The sequence below is a fragment of the Malania oleifera genome, chromosome 8, assembly GCF_029873635.1.
Source record: "Malania oleifera isolate guangnan ecotype guangnan chromosome 8, ASM2987363v1, whole genome shotgun sequence".
Lineage (NCBI taxonomy): Eukaryota > Viridiplantae > Streptophyta > Magnoliopsida > Santalales > Ximeniaceae > Malania > Malania oleifera.
In genome coordinates this window covers 85,602,276-85,619,611 of record NC_080424.1, presented here as the reverse complement: position 1 = coordinate 85,619,611, position 17,336 = coordinate 85,602,276, and the positions used below count along the sequence as shown (strand labels likewise).

General features: G+C 36.9%; 1 protein-coding gene across 1 annotated transcript in view; it reads right to left on the bottom strand.

Moving 5' to 3' along the window:
* LOC131161749 (probable BOI-related E3 ubiquitin-protein ligase 3) overlaps positions 1–14,969 on the bottom strand; it is a 36,350-nt gene extending 21,381 nt beyond the window's left edge. The window contains exons 1-3 of the mRNA XM_058117707.1: positions 14,798–14,969; positions 14,592–14,692; positions 14,183–14,490 (exon numbers count right to left, since the gene is read on the bottom strand). Of these exons, the coding sequence (XP_057973690.1) occupies positions 14,183–14,490; positions 14,592–14,692; positions 14,798–14,919 (531 nt within the window). The 5' untranslated portion in view covers positions 14,920–14,969. The remainder of the gene's footprint in view (positions 1–14,182; positions 14,491–14,591; positions 14,693–14,797) is intronic.
* Positions 14,970–17,336: the final 2,367 nt, after the last annotated feature.

Genomic DNA, 17,336 nt, shown 5'->3' with positions numbered 1-17,336 from the left:
GGTAGATCCACACCATTCGGTGATCAGTCGGTAAGGCTCACGCCCCCGAATATAAAGCCAGACACTCTTGCCAAACATGGCTAGCGATTTCATACGCCCTCAGATATAGAGCCAGACATTCTTTCAGTACCTGGAACATTTCGGAACCCAGTTCCTATTGCATTTCCACAAGACACAACTATGCATGCTTATATAACCAAACAAACCACACCCATTTGGTAATCTAAAATCATGATTTTCCAAACATATACAGTTTAAACAAGTCAAGGAACGGCTATCCCTATAACATAATATATATCACAATATATTTATGGTTTTCTAACAAAACTAGGAATGCAGCCCGTTGCCCCCTTTTCCCAACTGTAATCATGAAAAATTCATAGTTTTACCCGTTAGAGCCCCTCAAATGAGTAACCAAAACGCACATAGGACCGTGAACCACAGTTCCACCGAGTCCGATTTCAAAAAAAAACGACATAAACTGAATCACCTTACCTTTTCCCGAATGACAAATCCTGAACTCCAAGGCCCCTAAATTGAGAACCGAGTTCCAAAACCTACAACCCACAATACAAAACTCGCTCACAACTCTATTACCTACAAGATTATCGAATCAGAACTGAAAACCGAGCCTTACCTTTATTTTGGGACAAAACCCGAAAATGCCTGAAACGAAAATCCAATCCATAGAACTTGTAAAGAATCCTTCCCTGATCCTCGTGGTAACGTCGAATCCACGATTCCGCTACATACGGCGAAGAAATCTAAAGAGATAGAGAGTAGGTTGAGTTTCTAGAGAGATAGAGAAAGAATTTGAGCTTTCTTAGTTGAGAAGTAATGAAAATATCTATTTATAACCCTTTGACCCGGCCACTCCTCGTCAACGAGACTCTACACTTCGTCGCCAATAACTACAAAGACTTCGTCGACGAAGCTTGCTTAATTACCAATTTACCTCTCTCTTAATTAATTAATTCCCTATATCACGATTCGGGTTCTTACACTTTCTCTTTACTGCTTTCATTTACTAGTTTCCTTTACCGCTTTCATTTATTGTTTGGATGGTGATGATGTTTAGTGACAAGATTAGCACCTCTATTGCTTCAATCAGGTACACGTACTAGGCTACAGTCTCCCATAGAAGTTCTCGTAATCGCTTGTGATAGAGTATACTTCGGTTCCTAACCGTGCTCCGGACGGCACCGTAGTGTAGATTTCTGGACTGTGCAAGGTGTATTCGACGGTCTGTGACAACCAAAGGAGCTCTTGTGTTTTTCAGTGTATATTACATGATCGTTCAGTTGTATTTTCTATCGTTAGTGACAAGCATTCTGATTGCAAAGGGATGATCTTTTTACATGCTTTCTCTTTACTGCTTTCCTTTACCGCTTTCATTTATTGTTTGGATGGTGATGATGTTTAGTGACAAGATTAGCACCTCTATTGCTTCAGTCAGGTACACATACTAGGCTACAGTCTCCCATAGAAGTTCACGTGATCGTTTGTGATAGAGTATACTTCGGTTCCCGACCATGCTTCGGACGGCTGGTGCACCCTTGCTACTCTATGCCATCGAACGGCTCCTTGGATTGTTTAGCCAGGTTCTAGTTAATTTAGTACGGTAAACTCACTGAACTTAGATTACACAAAACAACATCCTAAACTATACTCATGTCTAAACACTACTTTGTAGGAGTAGGGTTAACTTAGATTTACTTGCTTTCTTTTACATGCTTTCTAGTAGTTGATAGAAAACAATTCAAAAATATCATCTTTTTACTTTCTTTTACATAAGGCTATAATAAACTAGATTGGAAGTGGTTTGATAAATGCGCTTTAAGTCCCTGAGGATCGACACTCGACTTCTTCACTTTCTACTGAACTTGGGATTGTTAGGTAGTATAAATTTTATCTTTGGTAGTTAAGGACCCAAGCCTTGGTGAGCCTACCAGATACCATGTTGAGATTTTTGGTAAAATGGATGACCTAACAAAATGATAGGTCTCTCCCCCTATTTACATTATATATCAAATACATGCTAATCACCATAATATACCTACTAACTCTCATTTATTAACATTACGCTAACACATTAATAATGCTAAAGGACTAAAATAAACATTAACACACTCTCTCTCTCTCTCTCTCTCTCTCTCTCTCACACACAGTAGTCTCTCTCTCCCACTTTGTCACATCTGGTTCTCTCCCTCCAACTTGCATCTCTTCTTCTTTCTTCTATCTTCTTCCTCTTCTTCTTTGCTTTCTCTTTCTATTCTCTATTTACTTTCTCTTCTCTTCTATTTCCTCTCTTTTATTTGTCTATTTTTCTATCTCTTCTCTCTCTATTACTGCCCTACATCAACTGGAATCATTGCATACTCTGTTCCAGCCACGTATAGCTCTGTTGTCACCACTGCAATAGCCCCTCCTTACAGTCCAGCCCATCTCCATCCCAGGCCATTTCATCATGGTTTTAAATAACGGCCGCGATCACTATGTAATGCCATTACATAATGGTTTTTTTGGATTACCGATGCCGTTACACACCGTGAAATCGGTGGGAAGATAAATCATGTATGTAGCGGTCATTACGAACCATGATCGTTACGTAAATTACGTAAAGGCTGCTATGGCCATTATGTAACCACTACAGGACTGTTACGCCAAATAATTTATTTTATTTTTTACTTTTTCTTCTCACTTTTTCCCTCTTTTCATAAATCATTCTCAAAATACCATGTGGCGGGAGGGGGAAAAGATTATAATGAGGATGGCAAAGATGCAAAATTTACTATTTTTTTAAAATATTCACAAGAGATGTATTAATTAACAATTTGAAAATATTAACTTGTTAGGAAAATATTTTATGTTGATAATATTAGTAATTTGATATTTATTCTTTCTTTTCTAATTATTTTATATTTGTATTATTCGTATGTCTTATGTGTCTAATAGATTAATGGAGTGTATAATGTATTTTGTTTTATTAATTAATTTAGCAAACATAAGAATTTATCACAAATAAGAACAATGAGAAGTATAAATACACACACACGCATAATTTTTTTATCAATGGTGGTTCAAAACAAATGTAAATTTGTTGCCCTTACCAAATAACTTACTTAGTCAAACTAAAGGATCCAAAATACACTAAAACTCTTTCTAAGAAGGGTAAAAAGCTTAAAACATGCAAGTAAGCTAATATGCACGAGGTTGTGCATGCTTGAAAAAAATTCAAGGCTATTACACCCTCCCGCTTCCCGTTATGTAACATCCGCTACTCCCGCTTCCCATTACACCCATTACCGTTACGTCACGCTGCCCGCTACAGCAATTTAAAATCATGCATTTCATCTACAAGTTCAATCCCCTCCAACCCAAAAGCATTACTTTTTTCAAAAAAAAAAAAAAACACAAAATGCCAGTTTAGTTGTGGGAAATGGATTTCATTTTTCATTTTAAATTTTCCCAAGAATTACAAAAAATAATAATAATAATAATAATAATAATAAACTTTTCTTCAATTTTGGGACATTTACATAGAAAATTAGCAAACAATAAAAAAACTTTGGTATTATTCACTCGCCTAAAATAGTTTTATTTTCCATTTCCAAATTTTCAAATAATTACAATAATGCCCCCTTGTTTTCCAATTTTCTAAATTTGAATGTTGGAAAACCGAAAACATCTTTTCCACTATGACAAAGCTCTTCACCTCGCTAAATCCTACAACTATAAAAAAACTCTCATCGTTGCAGTCGTTTGATCATAGCTAAAGCCCCTTTTGGTCTTCTCCACATTGCTGGCCCCTCCCAATCATGTTGTAATTCCTAGTAGCCCAAAGGCTAACATTCCTTACTAGGTAAGTCCCAAACAGCCCAAAGGCTGAAAATCTCCTAGCTAAGTCCCAACAACCCAAAGGCTGACACTCTGCCAAGTGGAGAGTGATCAAACAAAGGCTAAAAAAGAAGTACCCCCCTTCTCCCTATAAGAGAGAATTGTTTAGTGAGCTTTTGAACCATGGCCAAGCCACCACTGTAGCCAATTATATGGAACAATTTGAGGAATTGTTGCTTTAGAGTGGTATTGTAAAGCACATATATCATACAATCACTAGGCTAATTAATTCAAGAGGATACTACGAGAGCAATCAAGTCGTATTCACTTAAATTTTTGGCGGTAGACTACCAAAAATCCCTTGCCATATAAAGTACCTCAAAATTCCTTATAGGAGCGAGTCCCATCAATCCAATCCTTTCCTCGGACTAGGCTTATCATTCTCCAACCTTGAGTTGGGGCCCAGTCTACACTTGGAAAGAGTACTACTAGGTAGGCAAAACCCCATCTTCTCACTCATTCTGGTGGGTCTAACATTCATCAAGCTAGTACCTTATTTATGCAATGCCATCACTATGACGCTCAAAATCACTTATCCACTTGATATGCCCAATGGAAGGCTATTGACTTACCCAAACGAGTGAATTAGGCTTGTCAATGCTGCAAACTACTTTGGAGTTGAGGGCGAGTTAAAAGATGCTTTTGGTGGGGATGAATTAATATGGTGAAATGTGCTTTGTCCACCACTATGGACAATGTAAGATAGAAACAAACTCCTATACACATTTTCATTAAATGTGGCAGATGTTCATAGGAATAGGAAAAGGGGTTTTGTCCTTAAATTAGATTTTGAGAAAGCCTATGATAGAGTAAGTTGGAGCTTTTTGGGTAAGATTCCTGAGAGGAAGGATCTTGGTGAGCATTGATGTCAACGCATTAGGGGCTGCTTGTCTAATGTGTGATTCTCGGTAATTGTTAATGGCGAGCCAAATCTTAGTTTGGAGCTTCTAGGGGCACTATACAAGGTGACCCTTTATCCCCCTTTTTATTTGTCCTTGCAGCTAATGTGTTAAGCAAGATGGTGGATACGGCTAAGGAGAGGTGGTCGGTTAAAGGTCTAGAAGTACGGAGAGAGGGAGTGGTGGTTTCTCATCTTCAGTTTTCTAACATTGTTTTCTTCCTTGATGATCATAGCTGACCCTTAGGAGAATTTTGGGTATTCTTCAAATTTTTAAGACGGTGTCAGGCCTCAAAATTAATATAGAGAAGAATGGATCAGCGGCTTTGAATGTGCCCATGGAGTGAGAGGAAGGGCCACTAAAGTGGGGTGTGGAATTCTAGATTGGCCTATGTACTACCTAGAGGTCCCCTTGAGGGGTAAATCCTAGAGCAATGGATTTTTGGAATCCTATAGTAGGAAGGGTGACTTAAAGAGGTTAGACGGCTGAGGGAGCTCTTACTCTGTAATCACCTTGATCCAAGCTTTAGATCAGTAGATCTAAGCTGGACGAAGGAGACGAGGGGAAGAAGTAACAACTAGTGAAGAGAACCACAAAAAATGAAGCAGATTCGAGCAGATAAGGCGTCAGCAGCCGTAAAATGGTGTAACGGCCGTTATGGACCATAACGTTAGTGTAACGCCCATTACACGTTCCATAACGGCCGTTACAACTATGAATTTTTTGCTCACCACATTAGCGCCTGCAATAGTATCAGAGGCCTCATTTTCCGTTACGTAACAGTTGTTATGCTACGTAACGGCCGTTATTTAATACGATGGCGTAGAGTAATAAGAAGTAAGATTGGATTGGATGAGAATGGGTGGGATACCAAAGTTAGCATAAGATGTTCTTTGGATTTCCGTGGAGGTCCATTTCTTAGATTTATACTTCATTCCCTCTTCTTTTTCAATTAAGCCCCAAGCAAACTAGAGCTACATATTTCTTTCTTGGGGATTTGAGTAGCCCATTGGTTTCCTACAATCTCCATTTTAAGGGACCTCTTAATGATAGGGAGTTGGTGGAGCTATCTTCTCTATTATCTCTATCGAATGAGAGTAATCTTTCTATAGGGAGGGATGTTTGATCTTGGTATTTGTATCAATTGGGAGTGTTTTTCAATCCTTTTGAATTCTTGACTCAATCCATTTCCTCTTTCCCACTCCATCGTTTCATTTGGAAGGCTAAGGCTCCTACAAAAAATTACGAGGTTGTTTGGTATCACTATCAAAAATTAGAGGAATGAAAACCAAAAACCAAAAAACAAAAACTAAAAACTAGATTCAACAATGCAAATTAACACATTAAAAAAATTACTATAATAAAAATAAATTTTTTTACTATTGTTTTACTTAATTGTTCTACTTTCAAATTTTACTTTACAATAAAAATTTTATTGGACATGACAATTGAAAAATAGTAAAAGTATTTTGTAATTAAATTTATTATTATTTTTTGAAATTTATGTATAATTTTCTTTTAATTATATTTAAATTCATATGATCATTTAAATTTTATTTTAATTTAAAAGTATATATAAAATAAATATTTTAATCCAAAAAAATTATTTCCGGATATTAAACTTCTGGCAACAAGTTGCCAAAACAACTGAAAACCATAAAATCTGGTTTTCAGTTTTTTGGCAAACAGCCAAAAACTGGCAACATAAACAGAAAACTGACAACAAAAACAAATGCATTTTTATAATATGTTTTTTCACTGCGAAGAAACAGAAATAGATAGCAAAAAACAGCAATGATACCAAACAGGCCCTAAGATTTTCCCTTCATTGGTTGTGCTCAATAAAATTAATACTAATAACTTGCTAAAAATTACAAGACCTCTGTAGGCTCTCTCTACCAATGTATGTGTGCTTTGTTACAAAAATTTTGAGACAGCTTCTCATTTCTTTTGCACTGTGAATTTTCTTGGAGGATTTCGAATATGATTTTTGGTATTTCAGGAAAGCTAGGTTTGCCCTTCTTCGGTTGGAGACTTGTTAGCTATTTCTTTTATAGGGTTTGGTAGGAGATAGGATAAGCTGGTCCTATGATAGTGTGGAATACTTGCAGTTTTATAAGGGTTATGGTTGGAGCATAATATAAAGATATTCAATGAGAAGAAATTAAATTGAGAGCTGGTTTGGGATAAAATTCAGTATTCGGCCTCACTGTGATGTGCAAATTTGGGTCTTTTCAGAGGAATTAGTTTCCACGAGTTATATAGAGATTGGAGGAACATTTTAGCACATTGATCTTTTATTTTTTGGTATTTATTAGTGGTTTTTTTAATGGATTATTCCAGGCCTTTTTTGGGAGATGTCACATTATCCCTCGTATGAATTCTCTTCCTATTAATGAAATATTCTTTTGCTATAAAAAAATATAAAATAAAAAATCACCAAAGCTGGTCTAGGGAGATCGAACCTTAAGTAGAGCTAGACCCCACTCCTTTTAGAGTAAATTGGATAAACAAGACCAATAGAGGCGCCTTGTACCCATCCAAGTTGGATATTATGAAGACAGGGGTTTATTGTGATGTGGTACCTGTGGGTATGGTCCATGTTCACTTGGCGCATGTTGCTATATGACCTTGATGTAACAAAACATGGTCAAGAAACACTTGTGTTTAGGTACAAATACAAGAACATAATTTCGACCCCCGCAAGGCCCACAAACCAAAAGACCTTAAGTTTAGGAGCAATACAACCCCACATCCTTGCTAGGAAAAGTATCCAATACTTGATTGTAGGACTTTTGAGAGAGAAAAACAAGTGCGTCTTAGTAGTCATACCTAGAGAAATTTTGAGAGAGAGTTTAGAAAATAGGTGATCCTTAGTGGTCATTAGCTTAAGAAGATCCTATTAAGGTCATTTCCACTAGAGGTAGGAAAGTTGTTGGATGAATTCTCTAATGTAGTACTCAATGAGCTTCCTCGAGGGTTACCACCAATGCAAGACATTTAGCAAGCTACAGATTTTGTCCCACAGCCAGAATTGCCTAACTTGCCTTATTATATGATGAACCCAAAGCAGTGCTAAATTAAATAGGCAAGTAGAAAAGCTCCTTCAAAAAGGCTTTGTGAGGCATAGTCTCAATCCATGAGGATATGGTTGACATGCCAGCTAACTCAAGTAGGCCATCGATCTACATAGGGATTAGATTTGTATCAACCAAGAAATGAATAGAAAACTGCATTTAAGACCCAAAATAGCTTGTTTGATTAGCTAGGCATGCACTCTCGCCCCTCTAATGCTCCTAGAATTTTTATGAGGATGACGTATGTCTTACAACCATTCATAGGAAAACATCTCATGGTATTCTTTGATGATACCTTAGCATATAGTAGCTCTAGAGAGGAACAACTAGGTCATTTACCTCACATCTTCACCACTATTAGGGAAGCCAAATTGTATTCTAAAATACTTAAGTATACTTTCTTGCATATTGAAATGCACTTCTCACTACTTACGTATAGGAGCTGACCTAGACAAGATTAAAGCAATTAGAGAGTGACGCGTGTCTAAGAACATTTCCCATGATTGGAGTTTTCATGGCTTAGCTACTTTCTATGAGTGTTTCACTAGGGGTTGGTACTATAGTGTCTCCTATCACCAACTATCTTATGAAAGGAGAGTTTTGTGGGACCACTGAAACTACTAGGCTTTTGTTGAGATTAAGAAGAACATGACTCAAGCAGATGTACTTAGGCATCCTAATTTTAGTAAAGTCATTGAGGTTGCTTGTGATGCCTTCGGGTAGGCATAGGTAGTGTTTTGTGCCATGTTGAGACACCTAGTAGCATTCTTTAGTTAAAAACAATACGAGGTTAAACAAAAGTACTACACCTACTATAAAGAATTTTATGTCTTAGTTGGATCCCTTAACCATTGGAGATACTATTGTTACCTCAAGAATTTGTATTCTACTCTAATCATCGAGCATTGTGATGTTTGATCAAAAGAAATTGAGTTCTCCATATGCTAGGTGGGTGGAATTCACCTTTTTTCTTGAGCATGTATTAAGAATAATCTTTTTGGGACGAATAAATGATTTGTCCTCATTTTAAGAACATGGGATAATCTTTTTGAGAAGTAAGTAGTGGAAGTCATAAGAACTATGTTGATTTTGTTGTCTATGAAGGTATCCAACTGGATTGGCTCTCTTTGTTGGTTTAACTGGTGTCTTTGTTTTTACCTTTTTGTCTTTGCTTTTGTTTTTCTTTCCATTTTTTTTGGAATAATGTTTTATTCTCCATTTTTTACATTCCAAATCCTTCAATGAATCTTCTTCTTTTGCTATGAAAAAAAATGAAAGAAAAAAAAAATTTGTTGTTTATGAAGGTTATTTATTTAGTGGCACTAAATTATTTATCTGCGCACTTTGTTTCAAGATTTCATAGTTCAGGAATTGCATGCAGGTGGTTTAGACAGCCATTTAAGGATAGACAAGACTATTGCCCTCATTGGGGATAGGTTTTATTGGCCTTCATTAAAAAAGATGTTGCTAGGATGGTTTCCCAGTGTCACACTAGCCAATTAGCAAAAACTAGGAAGCAGAACACTAGGCTTTACACATCTCTTCCTTTGCCACACAATACCATGGTAAGAATTGAGTATGGATATTGTCCTAGGTTAGCCCAAATCAGCCCAAGGTCATGATTCTATTTTTTCGTTGCTCTCTAAGAGGACACAAATTATTTCTTGTCATAAGACTTATGATGCTTCACATGTCACCAAGCAATTCTTTAGAGGAGTTCTCAAATTATAAGGTTTTCATAGCTCTATAGTCTAATAAAGATGTAAAAAAGTGAAGAGGCAGCTTTTATTTTAGATTGACAAATTTTAGACACCGTGCTTGTGGCAAATGAGGTGGTTAAGCAGGTAAGGAGGGGAAGGAGGAGACTCTATTTAAGCTGGATTTCAAGAAAGCTTATGATATGGTAAACTAGGGCTTCTTGGATAAAGTAAAGTGGAGGAAAGGTTTTAGGGAGGTGTGAAGGAAGTCGATCAAAGGTTGCATGACCAACTTGTTAGTTATTGTCAACAACCAACCTAGAGAGTGATTTAGAGCTGCAAGGCAAGGGGATCTATTGTCGCCTTCTCTATTTACGCTGGTGGTGGACACCTCAAGTAGGATGCTCATATAAGCTCAAAGTTTGGGGTGATCAAAGGCCTCTATGTGGGGAGTGAGGAAATGGAGGTGTCCCATTTGCAATTTGTAGAAGATATCATGTTGTTTCTTGAGGACAATGTTGCCAAATTTCTTAAGGCCATTATCTTACTAAAATCTTAAAGATCTCAGGTTGAAAGATCAACTTGTTTAAAAGTGGGGTGGTTGGTGTCAATTTGGGAATTACGAATTTGGAAAGCTTCAAAACATTAAGGAGTCATGTTTACCTTGAGTAGCTGTTTTCTTATCTTGGTCTCCCTGTTGGAGGCAATCCAAACTCATTGGCCTTTTGGGACACTTTGATTGGGAGGGCGGATAGGATATCAGAGAGTCGGAAGAGGCTTTTGTCTCTTGGAGGTCATGTCACACCCATTACTATTTCACTTTCCAACATCCTTATATATTTTCTTTTCACTTTTTAGAGTGCCCTTGAATGTTGACAAGGCTTTAGAGAGGCCGATGTGTGATTTTCTCCTATCAAGTTCCAAGGAGAGTAACAGAGATCATCCGGTTAGTTTGGAGGTTGTTAGAAAACCAAAATCTGAAAGGGAACTAGGACTTGGCAACATATCCAAAAACATCTACCCATTGTGGAGGTTCTTTGGAAGTGGACTCCCTATGGCACAAAGTGATTAAAAGTAAATGTTGGCTCAATTGAAATAGGTGGGAAACTAGAGGAAATCATATTATTTCTCATGTGTCCCTTGAGGTTCGTGCCATAGATAGTGGGTGTATTCTTTCCTATCACTTTTTCAAAGTGGTTAATGGGAACAAGGTCCATTTCCAAGAGGACGTTTGGGTGGGTGAGCACGCACTAGAGGTTGGAGCTAAAAGTAACTCGGTTGTTTAAGCTTTCTTCTCTTCACATTGCACCTATGAGCTCTCTTTTTTTTCTTTTTTTTTGGCGGGGGGAGGAGAAGTGGGGATGCTCTCGTGACATTTTTCTTGAACTAGAGTTTGACAAGCTTACCACTTTGTTTCCCATGTTGGACTATTTTGTACCTTCCAAGAGAGGATGAGAGAGTTTGAGAATAATTCTTCAGGATTGTTCTCTTCAAAATCTTTTTTCTCACGTTTTTCCTCAAAGCAACATCATTTCGAAGGCCAAGGTTCACTTAGAGATTCAGACCTTCAACTAAGTTGTTACTCTTAATAGGATTAATTCGCGTGATATGTTACAAATAAGAAGGCCCTACATGTCTCTCAATCTTGACATGTACTTGATGTGTGGAAGTCCAACGCAACAAACATTCGCCCTTTTTCTACATTGTAAGGTGTCCTATCTTTGAAATGCTCTCTTCTCTTACCTCAAAGGAGCTTGGGTGGTGCCTTGGAGAGTGAGAAATCTCTTGTTCTAAGTTAATAGGGTTTTGGTCAAGCAAAAAGGGCTGTTTTTTCAGGAATAGTGCATTTTTTATTATCTTATGAGTTCTTTGGCTTGAGAAAAAGCAAGAGCTTTTAAGAGGCGCACAACTTGTCCCTGTTTACTATGGGATAGAGTGGTGTCCTTGGCCTCTTTAGACCTATCCTTTTGGTTTTGGGGTTTTTTTTTTGGGGGGGGGGGGGGGGGGGGGTGGGGTGTGTCCAATCTTCAAAGGAATTGGAGGGTAGCTCTATTGTGCTATTTTGGTTGTTGTTCATTGTTCTTCAAGTACACCATGTCCCCTTCCTATTGTAAGTTGTTTCGGCTCTTAATAAATTATTTGGCTTCTCTATGGTTTGTTGACTTCTGGTTGCTTTAAAAGAGCAAGCTTTCTAGAAATTCAACAAGATTGGAGAAATTTTTTGCTTTGATGTTTCAACGTATTTTTTTGTGTTTAAAGTTTCTTTCTTTTTATGGATTTTTCCAGAATTGCAATTGGGAGAAGACTTATTCTCTTTTTAATAAATTCTTCTCTTTCTAATGAAATCTCACCTAAAAAATTTAAAAATTAGAAATTAAAATAAATAAATAAAAGCTAACAAGAATTAAACATACTTATACCACCATAGAGCCGAATTTTGTTCCCTCTAAAATGCTAAACTTCTAGATCCTTCCCATAAATATCCTTCACATGGGTGGGGAAAATTCCATCCTTGCGTGTTTGCTTCTCATCCATTCCATCACTTTCAAAAATACTAACCCCCTCTCATCCTTCCATCGGAGTTAATGGCACATACGATTAATCTCCAAGCAAATCAGACGATTCATATTTTCATAAACATACCCATATTGTGCCCCATTTTCATCCAATAGCAATCCCCCCCCCCCCCCCCAAACCACAATCAAAGTCACCAAGGACACCACTGTCATTATTTGAGACCTCTCCCTAATTCTTTCTTTTCCTTACCCTTGCAAAACCCTCTCACTTGTATCACCCTTCTAAATATTTGGCATTTGGCTCTTCCCCTAATACTGATTTTCCTCTTACATCTCTGCTTAGAAATTTTTTCATTGATCCACCAAAATTAACTCACTTCTCTTCAAACTTTTTCTTCATTTCAACATCCATATCCATATGACTACCTGCCAATGGGCATAGACCTTTTGGCCCGTAAACTTATCGGATTTCCTTAGCACTATATTTTCCCCACAAAACAATTTTTTTCCCTTGAATCTCACCCAGACAGGCTCTTTGGTTCACCATAACCACCACCACCCTCCCCCCTTCATGAGCCACTGCTGAAGGCCCATTTGTAATTCTCTCCGTTATGCAAATTTCATCTCCAACAAGAAGTAAAAACATTAACCAAACTCCCTAAGTTGTCAGGGGCAAATCTGTAGCTGTTACCGCATTATTTCTTCAACACTAACAGAAATATTTACGAAACAGAAGTAGCTGCATGCTCCAGCTATAAAACAAGACTAAAATTGATCCCAGCACATTGCAAGGTAGGAATTGGAACTTGGGTCTGCTCTGGAGACAGACAAATGAGTATGTCATGTCCACGAGCTGCCCATAAAAAGGTTTTAGTGAACCCTGACTGGCTGACCATTAGCAGACATATCTTGTACAATCTAAAATGGTTAGGATTTCATATATGTTTGGGGATATTTGTTTATTTCATCAATTTTCAACTACTTTGTAGCTATAAGATGGTTTGGGATTTTAAATAAGTTTGGGAATATTTGCTTATTTCAGCAAATTTTAAATTACTTCAGCATTATTTTATCATTTTTTTCTTGTTTCGAGGATTTGTAATTTTAAAATCTTTAAGGTTTCGTAGTTGCCTAATAAAGGCTTATAATGTAAGAATAGGGAACTTTTGAAGAATTAATTGTCTCTCTCCCCCTCTCTCCCTCTCTCAACTGGCTACCTCCCTCCTCTTCCCCACCTATCTTCTTTCTCTCTCCCCTTGTTCCTTACTTTCTCTTCCTGTTCTATTCTATTCTCTTCGCTTCTCTATTTACTCCCTCTTTTTCCTATTTTATCTCTCCTCTTTCTCTGTTACTGTCCTAGTGCTGTACATCCAGACATCAATTATAAGCAATAGCAAGTAGCAAAGAAAAATATCCTCCTCAAGATGACATTAAAAAAAAAAAACAACAGATAATTTGAAATATCAGAGAAAACATAGTGCATATTTTTGACAGCTCATATAATTTTCTGTAACCTAGAAATATAAATTTATTGAGTACAAATCTCATAATCCTGAAATTTGTACATGCAATAAACTAGTTGTTCAACAACATATACTAGGAATACCTCATGCATTAAATTACAGTGTCAATGAATATCTGATGGAAATTGATTTGCTTTATTGTGCATTGTCATCATTTAGTGGGCAAATCCATCATCGTCATTGGACTACTGACGAAAGATGACAGTTAAAAAATATTAAGTCAATCTTACAAATAATCCTGGAACTGATGCCTAATGTATCAATTGTGAATTTAGTTGGTGTCTTATGAGATAAGCCCTTAAAAAAAATTAGCAATGCTGCGATCAACCTAATAAGCCAATTTTCAACCAAAGCTTATAAAAAAGGATTAAGTCATAGTTTTCTCAACCCAATTCAGATAAATCACATATTCACAATATCTCCAAAAGGAGTTAGCAAGTAAAACCCAACATATAAAATACACACTGCCACGAATTAGCAGGTAACCATCAAATACGCAAAAAGACGTGCACTAATAAACATGCAAAATAGTAAACTAACAAACAAGCACAAGTCTTTATAAGGAAATCGGACCTCAGTTTTGAGAAATCTATCAACCTCAGCATCCTGCCGCCGTAATTCGCGATCAATATCATCACCAATAAGAGCGAGCAATGGGGAATCGCCAGATGAAGTCATGCGGCTATTGTCGAGAGAGAGCCCTAACCCAGTTGAGACCGATCCCACTTGCAGAAAATCAAGGGACGATATCTGGGAATTGTTCTCCAAAAAATCCTGTTCCTTCAGCTTCTTCTTCTTTGGCTCTAAAGTGCAATAACTCCACAACATGTCGCCGCCCCCATCGCCGGCAACCGAACCGGGAGCTAACCCGACCACATGAACTAGAACAACGACAAACACGAACATAAAAAGCCATAAAATAAATTTCTAAATTAAATTATTAAAGAAAAAAAAGACAAAACGGTGGAAACGTGCTTCTTACAAGGAGGTACATAAGGAGGAGGATGAGACTGATCTGGGATATTAATGGTGTTGAAGTAGGCGAGAGGCGGCGAAATCGAACCATCGATTGGATATAAATTTCTGCAAGAACAAACAAGGTGGAAAATTTTTGAGTGAATACGAAATTGAAGACGAAAGGGTTTTCAAAATAACAATCTCTCTTTTCTTCTTCTTCCGGAAGATTACATGGAGGGTTTTGATTGTTGTTGTTGTTGTTGTTGCTGTTGTGGTTGTTGTTGTTGATGTTGCTGCTGCTGTTGAAGGTGGTGGTGGTGGTGGTGATGGTGGTGGTGGTGGTGGAAAGCCATGGCGACGGCCAACCGGCGAGAGAGAGAACTTGTGCCTGTAAAATATACAAAAGCAAGTTGGGCCGATGAGGAATATATTTTGTCTCTCTCCGGTTTTCTGGTTGCCCCTCGTAATATCGTGGATTTACTGATTAGTCCCTCATTTTGTGCAAAGTAATCTTTAAGGTCCTCGAATCGCGTCTGCTGTTGGTTCTAATTTGTTTTGACTGGGTGGTCGGTGACCAATTTCTCTCAAGCTCTTAATTCTTATTAAATAAAAAGAATTATCGTTATAAAAGAGGGAGGAAGAACTAAATTAATAAAAGATCAATACATATTCTTCTTTCTTCCCTTCTTTGGACCTCCATGAAGTTGTAAAAGGTAATCTTCTACTCCCACTATTATGTTGGTGCATATGTGTACGCCTCTCCGTCAAGCTCTTTTAGGTGAGATAGGATTTTAACCCACACAACAATATTTACTAGAAAGGAAAATATTTAGAGAGAGAGAGATGTCTTTGAACAAACTAGAACTTCTATTAATTTTTCCTCTTTGAACAATAGGGTCGGAGCGGATTCCTGTTTTCAAGAGATAAGCACAACCTCGCTTTCTTCTTGATTTGACTTTAAGTAAAAGTAAAAAAGAAAATATTCTTTCTTTAAAAAAGGTAAAGCTACTTTAAAAAAGAAAAGAAAAAGTAAAGGGATAGCACATCATGTTTGCTGACTCACTTTTAAAAAGACAAGACAAATGGAATCTCCTTTAATAAAGCTGATATAACCCTTTAAATCACCCATTCGACGAGACCTAAATATGACACCATTCTGGATGAGTATCTGATATTACCCTACCGATTAGTCCGATCAGTCTAGCCTGGAATTTGATGAAATTCTGGACTATCATTTAGACTGTACAACTGACAAAGATCCTATCTATTTTCAAAGATCTTTTAGGGCATTGGTGATTTCTTCATCTTTGTCCTTTCTTGCTAGTTCTTCTAAGACTAGCTGGAGATCACTCTTCATTGCTTGTGTTTATGAAAAATGACATTCTCAGACTCTGATTTGATTTACCACCTTTCTTGCCTCAATTGCATATTCAGCTAAATTGGCTTCTTCAAATCGTTGGAGATATTTTCCCTCTATAGCAATAAGGGTTTCAAAATTTGCAAAAAACACACAATCCAAAGCAGACTTTGCTTCAAGGAGATAGATTCCCCATAGATTCTGAACTAACTCATAGAACTTCCTATGTTTCTAGAAATCATCCCAATCTTGTTCTTCTTTTTGAAAATCTGAAACCTATCCATCTTTTCAATCCTCTGGAAAAAGGTTCCAAAGTAGAATTTTTCCTGTCTTTAATTCAATTGGTTCTATGTATTCTGTCCACTATAACCTTCTTGGATTAGTGAAGTTTAATACATATTTTACCAATACTGGTAGAAAATTAAAGGCTTGTCATGTTTTACTGAAACCAAATAATTAGACATCTCCTAGCCTTAAGGCTTTCTGAACTGCAATTAGATTCTTAAGGTTTAAGCTTTTAGGAATGTGTAATTTTGGAATACACAGTCCACATTTTATCCAATACTACTTTAATTCAGGGAACTCTGAAATACCAATTATCGCTCTAGTAGTAAACTTATATTTTTTAAGTTGTATATCCATTTCTAGTTTCAGGATAATTTGCTGATGAATGAGTGCTGTCATATTTTCCTTGTTGATTATTGTGTAGTTGTCTGAAATAATTGCCTCAAATTCTTAAATTATTTCAACTACTTCCCTAAACCTGATAAAGAATTCATTGTTTGCTGGACTTACTAGTTCTACTAGCAATCCTTCCAACGATCTCCTCTTATCTTTTGAAATCTCTAGAGTATTTCCCAGAAAGTCTTCAATACAGAGATCTACTTCTTTAACCTTGCTAGTTTCTAAGTAGTCTTCATCCTCACTAATTAAATTACATTCTTGTTTTTCTTTGATTGTCACTACTTCTTCCCTTTTAGTCTTTCAAACTTTAGGGTTCTAGGTACATTATGTGTTGTAATGCCCATACTGGCTACAAATAAAACCCTGAATATAACTTTTATCTTTTTTCACCTCCTTACTACTTTTCGCTACTTTGTGAATAGACTTTTCTCTTTTCATGAGAAGTACTACCTCTTCCCCTTCTTCTTTCTTCCCTCCTAGAAGCTGAAGGAAGATACTTCTTTTCCTTAACAAATTTTACAACCTGACAATCTGCTGGTTTGTGCATTTGTTGACAAAGAATGCATCTAATCTGACTGCTATCGCTAGCCATTGAATCTGCAAGCATTTATATATCTTGTTAGACAGTCTGCAATAATATTTTCTTTACCCTTTATATATTCTACTGAAAAAGATTAATATTACAATTCATTCCTCCATCTAACTAATCTAGCCTACGTAAATCGTGTC